The sequence below is a fragment of the Leptodactylus fuscus genome, chromosome 1 (assembly GCF_031893055.1).
Source record: "Leptodactylus fuscus isolate aLepFus1 chromosome 1, aLepFus1.hap2, whole genome shotgun sequence".
In the NCBI taxonomy this organism is placed as follows: domain Eukaryota; kingdom Metazoa; phylum Chordata; class Amphibia; order Anura; family Leptodactylidae; genus Leptodactylus; species Leptodactylus fuscus.
In genome coordinates, this window is record NC_134265.1 from 24,098,508 (window position 1) to 24,112,526 (window position 14,019).

The window sequence follows — 14,019 nt, forward strand, 5'->3', positions numbered from 1 at the left end:
GTGAATAAAGAATATAAACCCCCCCAACCACACCAGTGTTAGTTCATTAGGTGTGCAACAAAAATGGCGACGAGGATGGGATGTAGTGACAATTCATAGAAGATACAGAGCAGAATTCACTCAATAAGAGATAGAAAAGAACCAATTGTACAGTGCAGCCATCTCAGTGATATCCTGTGAGTGTCCCCTCAGTGAGATCCTGCCCAGCAGACTCACAATGGATGTGGAGAGCTGTATTAATGAGATTAGTGAGTCCTTGATGCATCTAACATTTGATGAACTGGGTGCTGTTAGCAAATATCTTAAAGTGCCAGGGGAGCAAATCTCCAAAGCCAGAACCCGCAGGCACCTGCTGAATGCTATCAATAAACTGCTTGATGAAGTGGGAGAAACAGAGGATGAAGATGTTACCTGTCTGTTCCTCCAAAAGTGCAAACAGTTCATTACAGATCTGCATTCAGAGGCAGAGGTCGGGGCACAGGCAAAAGAGACTAAGACCCAGACTCAATTGGAAGATTTAAAGGCACAGTACCTTGCTTTGCAGAAAGCATTCCAGGAATCTAGCAAACTGTTAGAAAAAGCCCTTGTTTCTGAGACATCAAGTCAAGCAAAGCAAGAGGTGTCAGAGAGAGAGACTTACTGCAGGACTTCTCCACAGAACATGTGGCCAGAAATGACAATACGGAAAGACTTTAAAATTAGTGGTCAAATTGGTGAAAGAGGTCAAAAAGACAAACTGTCTTACACAAATCTCATGCACCAGATAGACATGGGACTGCAAAAGGGCTACAGTGAATTAGAAGTGATTGAGGCAGTAGTTAAAGCAATAAGCCCCGGCATGAGTATAAGAAATATGTTAGAGATGAAAAGTGATCTAACACTGCCACAGCTGAAGACTATCCTAAAAGGACACTACAAGGAGGAGAGCAACTCGGACTTATACCACCGGTTGGTAAATATCTCGCAAGACAGCAAAGAATCTCCTCAAAATTTCCTCTTCAGGGCTATAGAACTAAAGGACAGACTTCTCTTTGCCTCTAGAGAAGTGGGAGCAGAGGAAAAATTTGAAACAGATTTGATTCAAAGGAAATTCCTGAGATCAGTAGGAACAGGACTGCTCAGTGGACACATTACATTCCAAATGAAACCTTATTTGGATGATCCCACTGTCACTGATGACGTATTAATAAAGAAAATGAATGAAGCTGCCAGTTGGGAACAAGAGAGGGAACAGAAATTAAAGAAGTACTCTTCCAGCAAAATCAGCAAACTTGGCGAAATGCAGGCTGGTACCACACAACAAGGATTACTTACAAAAGTAGAGTCATCTACAACTCAAACCGCCCCACCTACGCTAAAATCAAAGAAAGTTCCACCTTCAGGAGATACAGAAGTGACAAACTGGGAGGAGGCTGTGAAAGAACTGAGGAATGAGATGTCAGAATTGAAAAAGTTACTTAAGACTTCTCAAGAACCAAGATTGGTTTCATCCCAAGTAACTTCCAGAAATAAGCAGAATCCAATTTGTGAGGCCTGCAAGACATCAAATCAAGGTCATACATGTCGCCACTGCTACAAATGTGGTAAAGAAGGACATTATGCTAGGGGATGTTGTGCACCCAGATCTGCACAGTTAAAAGACAGGAGGTTGCTGATGAGGGACAATCAGTAACCTGTGCCAAGCCCCAGTCCCAACCAAAGAAAGTACCATCTTCAGGTATGGAAGCCAAAGAAAATCTGCTACATACTTATTTCCAAAATGTATGTGATCGTATCCAACAACTGGAGCTTCAACAGAACAATATACAGCAAGTCACTTCTAGGAAGTGCACGACAACTAACTTACAGATGAGTGAAAGTGTGTCGAGAGGCCAAAGAAAACTCATCAATTTAATAGGAAAAAGGTGTATGGTCCTATGTAAACTAAATGGGGTTCCTCTTCAGGCATTATGGGACACTGGAGCTCAAGCAAGTATCATCAATGAAAGTTGGCGGCAGCAGTACCTTCCTCAAACAGAAGTAAGGGCAGTGGAAGAATTACTAGGCTCTGAACCATTTTGCGGGAGAGCGGTAAACAAGACCGAAATTCCTTTCATTGGTTGGATAGAAGTAACCTTTCAGCTGTCCTCTGGTAATGACAACATAGAACTTCTGGTGCCTTTTCTAGTATCTAGTGACAATAATGTAGCTGAAGAGCCAATCATTGGATATAATGTGATTGAGGAAGTCATCCTGAGAAAAATCCCTTCATCATCTTTGGTGAGTACACTGGCTGCATCATTTTCACTGCCGACAAGAAGAGCAGAGATGGTGGTAAAAGCCGTCCAAGTGAGCCAAGCAGAAACATTTGTGAAGGAGGTAAGAACTGGAGTACGTCGTACCATTATTCCTGCAGGTACTATAATGGGTGTCAAGTGTGGTGTCCATGTGGGACCTCATAAGAAGAACCAGGAAAAGCTCTTTGTGCCAAGTAGCACTGCACAGTTACCAGAGGGAATATATACAGATGAGACAGTTGTGATTGTACCTTATGACAACTATGCTCGGGTAACCATTCCAGTAATGAACTCCACTAAACATGATATTGTACTGGATCCAAAAACCGTGTTGGGTCACTTGGAAACAGTCAAAGCGGTATACCCAGCTTGCATAAAACCTGTTCAAGTTTCTTCTTTGACTGCAAACATACAAACAGTGGAAAATGTTGACAAAGCAGAGGGTGAAGTGTGTTCAGTTAAAGAGGAATGGGATCCTCCGGTTCCTATGGATCATCTTGATGCAGACGAACAGTGCATAGTAAGGCAGATGTTAAGAGAAGAATGTCATGCCTTCTCCAGAGATGAGTCTGATGTTGGATATATTCCATCACTCCAATTAAAGATTAATCTAAAAGACACCACCCCCGTTAAGAAGACATATACTTCCGTGCCGAAACCGCTTCATAACGAAGTGAAGGAGTACCTACAAGACCTGATAAATAGAGGATGGATTAGAAAGTCAAAATCATCCTACTCTTCTCCTATAGTATGTGTAAGAAAACGAGATGGTAGCCTGAGACTCTGCTGTGATTATAGAGAACTAAACCAGAAGTCAGTTCCTGACCGTCATCCTATACCGAGAATCCAAGATATGCTGAATAGTTTGTCAGGAAGTTCATGGTTTTCTGTGCTTGATCAAGGGAAAGCCTATCACCAAGGATTTATGGAAGAATCCAGTAGGCCTTTGACAGCCTTTATAACACCTTGGGGATTATATGAATGGATCCGTATTCCTTTTGGGCTCAGCTCAGCTCCAGCGGAATTTCAGAGAAGCATGGAAGAATGCTTGGAAGGACTGAGAGACAGTATCTGTCAACCATATCTTGATGACAACCTGGTTCACAGTAAGTCTTTCACTGAACATGTGGAACATGTACGGACTGTGCTTCAGCGCTACCAACAGCATGGAATCAAGCTAACACCGAAGAAATGTGAGCTGTTCAAAAGGCGAAGGCCGGTTACACTTACTTATGATACCATGGGAGAACCAAGTAGGGTACCAAGAAGTTTTCATGCTAAACAGGTAGTGAAAACCATTGGCCAAGAGAAACAACCTGAATGGTACCTACCACCAGCATATTTTCTGGAGAACTGTGAGCGGATATAAAGACTATTTACCTTCAAAGCAATTGCACTGTTACGTTTACAATTAGTTTGTTTATTTGGCAATGTTTCTAGTTGTTTAGCGATAGAAACTGTGAGGTTCAGATATTGTAGTAGCATTGTTATGCATGGTGGTCCAATACTACTGAGAACCAGTGCTAACATTGGCTCTTCTAGGTCTCTTAGCTAGCAACGGACCTAGAAGTAACTTGTGACATTTTATGGGAACATATGTTACAATGAGGCATTGACCTCTATTGGAGATATCACCACCAATTGATTGTTCTCAATTACTAAAGTACCTTAAGACAACCCACATAATTGTGGAAATGCGGAATGTCGAGGACGACATTAATTTAGTGGGGAAGAATGTGAGATATATATAGAGAAAGATCCACCACACAAAAATTTGGATATTACCTAGTGTCAGACTAGCAGTTTACAGGTCCTGTAATCTGACACTAGAGTGGGACCATGTATCTCAGAGGTGTGTTTCTGGTGGGACACTTATTGTAGTGCACCTCAGATAGCAAGAAGAAGGGAGGTCCTACTCTCCATATTGATGCATGTCCCTTATGATTACAGGTACAGTGATTAATTGCTGCAGCCATGTTGTTGTTATATTCTCATATTGTATTGTTCAGTATATGTTGATACAGTCACTGATGTTAGGAATGACTGAGAACTTGATGCTAATGTATAACTACTAGATAGTATGTAAGGACACTTATTGTAGTGCACCTCAGATAGCAAGAAGAAGGGAGGTCCTGCTCTCCATATTGATGCATGTCCCTTATGATTACAGATAAAGTGAATAAAGAATATAAACCCCCCCAACCACACCAGTGTTAGTTCATTAGGTGTGCAACATTAGTTCACACGAGGGGGCGTAATGGCGGATTTTGGCACCGAGAGTGACGCGGGGAGCCATATCACTCTCGTGCCAAAACCCGCCTGCCACGACTGTCGCGGCTTCCCCCTCCGGAGTTGGCTCAAATGAATGGACCGACTCCGGAGATTTTTGCCGCCAGGCGGACACCGCGGTTCAGCGAGCCGCGGAATCCGCCTGAAGAAAAGGCGGCCTGGCCTGTTTCTTTTTTCCGTGAGCGGCAACATGCCGCTCATGGAAAAAAGTAGCCTGGCGGTCTCCACAGACCACTATTGTGAGGAGGCGGACTATGACGTGGATTACGCACCATAATTCGCCCCCTCTGTGCCCATGTGAACGAGCCATAAGATTTGAGGATTGGTTTATTATTCTGTAATATTTAGTTTGTTTCTGTCCCCTTTGATTTATAAGGGTGCATTCACATGGTGTAAAGTGCCGCGTGACCTGGCACGTATACGCCGTGTGAGATTTTGAGCGCCGTATACACTCCCATTGATTTCAATGGGAGTTAGTCTCGTATACGCCGCGTTATTTTGCGGCTGTGATTTTGCGGCTGCAAAATCACGCGGCATATACGATCCAGGCTCCCATTGAAATCAATGGGAGCGTATACGGCGCTCAAAATCTCACACGGCGTATACGTGCCAGGTCATGCGGCACGTTACTCCATGTGAGTGCACCCATAAAGTGATTATATCCACTGTTTAATATTGAAGGCCTATCATTATGATAAACCATTCCTTTTAGGTCTGATACGGCTTTGAGCATTGTTTACAGTGTAGCAGCGAGTGAGTAGCATCGTCCCATAAACTTCAATGGGGCAGCGAAACCTGCCATTATAAATGAGTGAGAAGTGCATAAACAATACTGGGAGACACAACTTCTCAAATAGATGGGGTCCCGGGTGTTGGGTCTTCACCCAGATCTAATATTGATGCTTTGTCTTGGTATCAGCGATCTGCAGGGGTCCCGGGTGTCAGACCGTACTCAGATGTAATACTGATGGCCCATCCTAAGCATAAGCCATCAGGCCATAAGCCTGTTATTGGGCCTCAGCAGGGGTGTAACTTGAGGGGGTGCAGAGGGTGCAGTCGCACCTGGGCCCAGGAGCCTTAGGGGGGCCCATAAGCACTGACATCAGTACTGAGATTGCAGCTTCCATGTGGCCCATAAACCAAGGAGACCCACAGATTACCCGAATCACACTAAGGCGGATTAAACTCCTTAGCACCTGTAACCATCAATACCAAGAATTCGCTATAGGCATGAGGTAGGGACAAAAGATTGCACCGGGGCCCACCAGACTTTATTTACACCCCTGCACCTCATCGAGCACACTGAGCACGTCACCATGCTTTTGTTAGGGTACCATGGGATTACTGTGCCCCATCACAGGCCTCATCTGTCCCCTGAGGCCTGTGATGTCACCCATGAGGCCGGAAAAGTTTAGAAGGGGACCCCAAGGGATCAAAGGACATCTCGAAGTAGTCGAGGGGGGGTTAGTGAAGGTGAATAAGTTTTTAATATGTTTTCACACCTATAGGGCGTCTTGTTCGGACCAGAACCAAATGGATGAACCTGAATATTCGCAAAACAGATCTTGTGCAGTTCACCCGTCTCTAGTCATGGTCCCAGCCTGACGTTCATGACAATGGCGCCAGTCTTATCGTGTCTCCTCAGCCTGACAATAGTGTCAGCTTTATAGTCACTGTTGTAGTGTCTGTCTTGGTTTCAATGATACACTGGACAGATAGATGTTACTGATGCGCAGGCCTTACACTTTATATCGCTACAGGCTGACGCTGTATTCAGCAGCTATCTCTCCCGACATGTCCCCCCAACATACACACTTGGATTTGCCAGGCATGCAAGTAGTCTGACCAAGGAGTGTGGAGAAAGCCCCAAAACATAAAGCCCCGGTCATGCTGAAATCCAACTTCCCGATCCTTGTCTCTGCCCTCTTCTCTTGTTCTAATGTGCATGGCCTGTGTTAAGCTCACAGAGCATTGTCTAGACCGGATATGAAAGTTGCAAAAGAGTGAAGGTGACCAGTGCTGCGGCCCCGTCATGCTCAGGATCAGCGGAGGTCCTAGGGGCCCCTACCAATCCTGAAGTGATCACATACCAGAATATTATAATCATCCCTTTAAGTGCTATTAGACCTGATAATGTCGAGAGTCATTAAAGGGATTCTCCATGTCTTACATATTGATGTCCTGTCCTTAAGATAGGTCATCAATATGTCATCGGTAGTGGTATGACAACTGGGGACCCGGCTATTCAGCTGGATATAGAGGCTGTGTTGCTCATGAGCGTGAAGGCCTCATTCCAGTTCTAATGAAATCACATCATCAGTCCCATGGTACAGCAGCAGCTCAGTCCCATTCAAGTGAATAGTGCTGAGCTGCAATACCAAGCACAGCCATTACAATATGTATAGCGCTGTGCTCAGTATTCAGTGCCTCAACCAGCTGATCCGTGGGTGTCACCCATTGATCACATATTGATGGCCAATCCTAATGATAAGTCATCAATATATGTCCCAGAAAACCCCTTTAATGTAGCTCAGGCCTTCAATAATTCTATGCTAGACAGACATGAGATATCTACTGCCCTGTTATACAGCACAGACATTAAACATACTAAAGAGGGCAAATTATAATGCAAGTCATACCAGCAGAATCCATACAGAGTAAGAGGAACTCAGGATCAGTACAGGATAAGTAATGTAATGTATGTACACAGTGACTGCACCAGCAGAATAGTGAGTGCAGCTCTGGAGTATAATACAGGATGTAACTCAGGATCAGTACAGGATAAGTAATGTAATGTATGTACACAGTGACTGTACCAGCAGAATAGTGAGCGCAGCTCTGGAGTATAATACAGGATGTAACTCAGGATCAGTACAGGATGTGTAATGTAATGTATGTACACAGTGACTGTACCAGCAGAATAGTGAGTGCAGCTCTAGAGTATAATACAGGATGTAACTCAGGATCAGTACAGGATAAGTAATGTAATGTATGTACACAGTGACTGCACTAGCAGAATAGTGAGCGCAGCTCTGGAGTATAATACAGGATGTAACTCAGGATCAGTACAGGATGTGTAATGTAATGTATGTACAGAGTGACTGTACCAGCAGAATAGTGAGTGCAGCTCTGGAGTATAATACAGGATGTAACTCAGGATCAGTACAGGATGTGTAATGTAATGTATGTACAGAGTGACTGTACCAGCAGAATAGTGAGTGCAGCTCTGGAGTATAATACAGGATGTAACTCAGGATCAGTACAGGATAAGTAATGTAATGTATGTACACAGTGACTGTACCAGCAGAATAGTGAGCGCAGCTCTGGAGTATAATACAGGATGTAACTCAGGATCAGTGCAGGATAAGTAATGTAATGTATGTACACAGTGACTGTACCAGTAGAATAGTGAGCACAGCTCTGGAGTATAATACAGGATGTAACTCAGGATCAGTACAGGATGTGTAATGTAATGTATGTACAGAGTGACTGTACCAGCAGAATAGTGAGTGCAGCTCTGGAGTATAATACAGGATGTAACTCAGGATCAGTACAGGATGTGTAATGTAATGTATGTACAGAGTGACTGTACCAGCAGAATAGTGAGTGCAGCTCTGGAGTATAATACAGGATGTAACTCAGGATCAGTACAGGATAAGTAATGTAATGTATGTACACAGTGACTGTACCAGCAGAATAGTGAGCGCAGCTCTGGAGTATAATACAGGATGTAACTCAGGATCAGTGCAGGATAAGTAATGTAATGTATGTACACAGTGACTGTACCAGTAGAATAGTGAGCACAGCTCTGGAGTATAATACAGGATGTAACTCAGGATCAGTACAGGATAAGTAATGTAATGTATGTACACAGTGACTGTGCCAGCAGAATAGTGAGCGCAGCTCTGGAGTATAATACAGGATAAGTAATGTAATGTATGTACACAGTGACTGCACCAGCAGAATAGTGAGCGCAGCTCTGGAGTATAATACAGGATGTAACTCAGGATCAGTACAGGATAAGTAATGTAATGTATGTACACAGTGACTGCACCAGTAGAATAGTGAGCGCAGCTCTGGAGTATAATACAGGATGTAACTCAGGATCAGCGCAGGATAAGTAATGTAATGTATGTACACAGTGACTGTACCAGTAGAATAGTGAGCGCAGCTCTGGGATATAATACAGGATGTAACTCAGGATCAGTACAGGATAAGTAATGTAATGTATGTACACAGTGACTGCACCAGCAGAATAGTGAGCGCAGCTCTGGAGTATAATACAGGATGTAACTCAGGATCAGTACAGGATAAGTAATGTAATGTATGTCCACAGTGACTGTACCAGCAGAATAGTGAGCGCAGCTCTGGAGTATAATACAGGATGTAACTCAGGATCAATACAGGATAAGTAATGTAATGTATGTACACTGTGACTGTACCAGCAGAATAGTGAGTGCAGCTCTGGAGTATAATACAGGATGTAACTCAGGATCAGTACAGGATAAGTAATTTAATGTATGTACACAGTGATTGCACCAGCAGAATAGTGAGCGCAGCTCTGGAGTATAATACAGGATGTAACTCAGGATCAGTACAGGATAAGTAATTTAATGTATGTACACAGTGATTGCACCAGCAGAATAGTGAGCGCAGCTCTGGAGTATAATACAGGATGTAACTCAGGATCAGTACAGGATAAGTAATGTAATGTATGTCCACAGTGACTGTACCAGCAGAATAGTGAGCGCAGCTCTGGAGTATAATACAGGATGTAACTCAGGATCAATACAGGATAAGTAATGTAATGTATGTACACTGTGACTGTACCAGCAGAATAGTGAGTGCAGCTCTGGAGTATAATACAGGATGTAACTCAGGATCAGTACAGGATAAGTAATTTAATGTATGTACACAGTGATTGCACCAGCAGAATAGTGAGCGCAGCTCTGGAGTATAATACAGGATGTAACTCAGGATCAGTACAGGATAAGTAATTTAATGTATGTACACAGTGATTGCACCAGCAGAATAGTGAGCGCAGCTCTGGAGTATAATACAGGATGTAACTCAGGATCAGTACAGGATAAGTAATGTAATGTATGTACACAGTGACTGTACCAGCAGAATAGTGAGCGCAGCTCTGGAGTATAATACAGGATGTAACTCAGGATCAGCGCAGGATAAATAATGTAATGTATGTACACAGTGACTGTACCAGTAGAATAGTGAGCGCAGCTCTGGGATATAATACAGGATGTAACTCAGGATCAGTATAGGATAAGTAATGTAATGTATGTACACAGTGACTGCACCAGCAGAATAGTGAGCGCAGCTCTGGAGTATAATACAGGATGTAACTCAGGATCAGTACAGGATAAGTAATGTAATGTATGTCCACAGTGACTGTACCAGCAGAATAGTCAGCGCAGCTCTGGAGTATAATACAGGATGTAACTCAGGATCAGTACAGGATAAGTAATGTAATGTATGTACACAGTGACTGCACCAGCAGAATAGTGAGTGCAGCTCTGGAGTATAATACAGGATGTAACTCAGGATCAGTACAGGATAAGTAATGTAATGTATGTACACTGTGACTGTACCAGCAGAATAGTGAGTGCAGCTCTGGAGTATAATACAGGATGTAACTCAGGATCAGTACAGGATAAGTAATGTAATGTATGTACACAGTGACTGTACCAGCAGAATAGTGAGCGCAGCTCTGGAGTATAATACAGGATGTAACTCAGGATCAGTACAGGATGTGTAATGTAATGTATGTACACAGTGAGTGCACCAGCAGAATAGTGAGCGCAGCTCTGGAGTATAATTCAGGATGTAACTCAGGATCAGTACAGGATAAGTAATGTAATGTATGTACACAGTGACTGTACCAGCAGAATAGTGAGTGTAGCTCGGGAGTATAATACAGGATGTAACTCTGAACATTTGGAATGTAAAATAGTATAGAACATGGATGATAAGATATATTATATTTGCTATGTTATTAGAAATATCAATAAGTGAAGCTGACCGGACATATATATACAAGGGATGTGACATGCGCCAATATACCTGACACATGTTGCTCTTTTCTGGTTAAGTTGTTACAAATTGCTTGCAAGTTACATCTGGTCTCAGGAAAGCTGGGTGCTATCCAACCCACCATTACAGCACCTACAAGCATATTCATACACAGTCTACTTCGCTCCAGCTCCTATACCACTAGGAAGGCTTGCCTCTCAGGACCTTAGGGAAAGTTGGGTGACTATATTAATTATTAATGTTAATTATTACTCAGCTTTCTGATAAGGATCTACAGACAATTCCAAATTTTTGCTGGTGTTTTTCTTGCTGTACTGGATCCCTAAGGAAATGGTTGGCTTACTATTCTTGACACCAAACTTTATATGAGGAGTAAGGAGCACTCCTCATCTGTGCTATAGGATTCTTCTCTACAGCTCTGGCATCCATCCTGTGCCTCCCTATTTAGTGCATGACCACAACTCCCAGTATACTCTGACAGCTGGTAGTTGTAGTTCCTCAGCCACAGACTGGAGTCCATTTCTAACAATCCACTGACTCCATCATGTCTTCTATTGATCAGCACCTGGGACAGCAGCACCCCAGTCTGCAGGCAGGGAAGGGTTAACTCCACCATGATGTCACCTCTGTGTATTAGACAGGGAGGAGCTGATAATTATAACATCACTGTGTATTATATGATGACCTCTTCTAATGAGAGCTTAGCCCTCCACACTGCGCCTGCGCCAGGATGATGGCCACAGAATATATATTAGGCAGGGACTATGATGTATAATGTCAGCAGTGACAAGCCAGCACCCATCTATAGGTGCCATAAAGACCCTGACAGCCAGCCAGCCAGGCCCCCTCCCCATAGTGTGATGAGCTGATCCCTCAGATACAATGTATCACCCCTCCCCCTCCCCTGATGAGCTGATACAATGTATCAATGTGCTACATACCTGAAGCCTGCATGGAACATGTACATCCTGGGGCCCCCGGCACTGGCATACTTGGGGGTGGTGAAGATGTTGTCCTTCTTCAGAGACACATAGCTGATGAGGGAGAGGATGAGGAGGGCAACGCTCAGCATCACCAGACCCAGCACACTTGCCACCCGCACCATCTTGCAGATTCTCATCCCTGCTCAATGCAGCAGCCACATAAGAACTAGGTCGATGGGAGACGAAATAATAAGAGATAATCCAGAGGGAGAGCCCAGAGCCAGGGAGATTTAGGAAGAAGATGGAGGGCAGAGCTGCACTGGGGAAATGGCAGCTGATGCGTCTGTGCTGGGAGCCCCCCTCATTGTGCCTGCCCTGCCAGCTGCCAGCCTGCCTGCCCAGGACTAATGTGCCTGCCTGCTGCTAGAATAATGGAGACCACTGCATGCACCACACAAAGCACAAGGAGACCCCCAGACAGCCCAGGAATCCCCTCACACAGCCAGGCTCTCCATATGGAGGGTAGGAGGAGGCAGGGGGCATGCGTACTGCAGCTCACACTCAAGGGTCTCCTCTGCCAGGGATGCCATAGGAGGATCTGCCCCCAGGATCCTGCAGGAACTATCATACTGACATGAAACATAATAGCATTAATATTAATATTATCATTAATATTATTGTTACTGCCAGGGATGCCATAGGAGGATCTGCCCCCAGGATCCTGCAGGAACTATCACACTGACGTGAAACATAATAGCATTATTATTATTAATATCATCATTAATATTATTGTTACTGCCAGGGATGCCATAGGAGGATCTGCCCCCAGGATCCTGCAGGAACTATCATACTGACATGAAACATAATAGTATTAATATTAATATTATCATTAATATTATTGTTACTGCCAGGGATGTCATAGGAGGATCTGCCCTCACCCCCAGGATCCACTATGATAGCCATAGCAAAGGAAAATACTATAAAATAATAATTTATTTTATTATTATTATTATTATTATTATCATCGTGTTGTTATTATTGCCAGGGATGCCATAGGAGGACACCCCAGATTTCTATGTATAACCAGACTGATCATTATTTCTAGAGCAAAGAAAAGACATCATAGAATTATTATTATCATTATTATTATTGCCAGGGATATCATAGGAGGAAATCTGTCATTACACCTGTTTCCTAAAAACCAGGCTGGAAAACCCAATACAGTGCCAGAACACCTGCCATGTAAAGTCACTCCCATGATACTGTACATATATATATATATATATATATATATATATATATATATATCCACTAGCCTCAGCATTGTTCATCCACTACTTATAGCAGAGTTCCTTGCTTTATCCCCAGTAGTCATAGCGGGACGTCCCCTATACGCACTCTTATCCAGTTTATTCCCATATACTCAGTCCAGTCCTATTAATGTGACCACTGCCTACTTTTGACGTCACCGTTAAATAACCAATCGCAGAGGCCACGTGTCATCATCCATCTGGGTGCACTCATCATTGTGGAAGGCACGATGGATCAGCACAAGTATGCATCTATCCTTGCGGACCATGTTCACCCCTACATGCGATTTGCTTTTCCTCAGGATGAAGGCATCTACCAGCAGTACAATGCGACGTGTCATAAAGCTCGCAGTGTACGTGCGTGGTTCGAGGAGCACCAGGGTGAGTTTACCGTACTCCCTTGGCCAGAAAGTTCCCCGGACTTGAACCCAATCGAGAATCTGTGGGACCACCTTGATCGGGTTTGCACCATGGATGCTCAACCGTGTAACCTAGCGCATCTGGCCACGGCACTGGAGTCGGAATGGCTCTACATCCCAGTGACATCATCACAACATCCCCTCTCTTCCTGCACGTCTCACAGCGTCCGCTCTGCCAAAGGGGGTTATTCTGGATATTGAGCGGTGGTCACAATAATGTGACTGGACCGTGTATATGATACACATGGGCACCCATTCCCGGCCCCCCTATCATGCCCAGCTCCGGCTCTGGGATTGATGTAGGATCAGTCTGTGGTTGCCTTATCTATGGACACCTCTACTGTGACCGATGGGAAACCCAACCCTTTATATACCGTAGCAAACACTGTGGGGTCCGGCATCGTATGGCGCTTGTTCTCGCTACATCAATAATCTCTCCGTGTAAAAGAACATCATAATTTGGAATAAAATTGAGCTACAATAACATAATATCCATTTCCGCTTATTTAACCATTTGTTTTATTGTTCCGATACTCATAAAATAATTAAAAAATAAGCAAATTCAAGATTCAAAATCCCCTACAGTTTGTGTATACAGCTCCTATACAGACCTATGTGTCTTCATGGTAACATGTGTGTGGTCCGATCTTGCAGCTGGATACTTTATATCCTACCCACAGTATAGTAGTGAGAAGCATGAGACAGATAGCTGATAACATGGAGATACATAGCTGTGCATGGGAACTGTATACAC

At 43.7% G+C, this 14,019-nt stretch overlaps 1 protein-coding gene across 1 annotated transcript in view; it reads right to left on the reverse strand.

Moving 5' to 3' along the window:
- The window catches only part of ST8SIA3 (ST8 alpha-N-acetyl-neuraminide alpha-2,8-sialyltransferase 3), a 28,781-nt gene extending 16,757 nt beyond the window's left edge, over positions 1–12,024 (reverse strand). Inside the window, exon 1 of the mRNA XM_075268704.1 lies at positions 11,555–12,024. Coding sequence (XP_075124805.1) covers positions 11,555–11,733 — 179 coding nt within the window. The 5' untranslated portion in view covers positions 11,734–12,024. The remainder of the gene's footprint in view (positions 1–11,554) is intronic.
- Between the last annotated feature and the right edge of the window lie 1,995 nt (positions 12,025–14,019).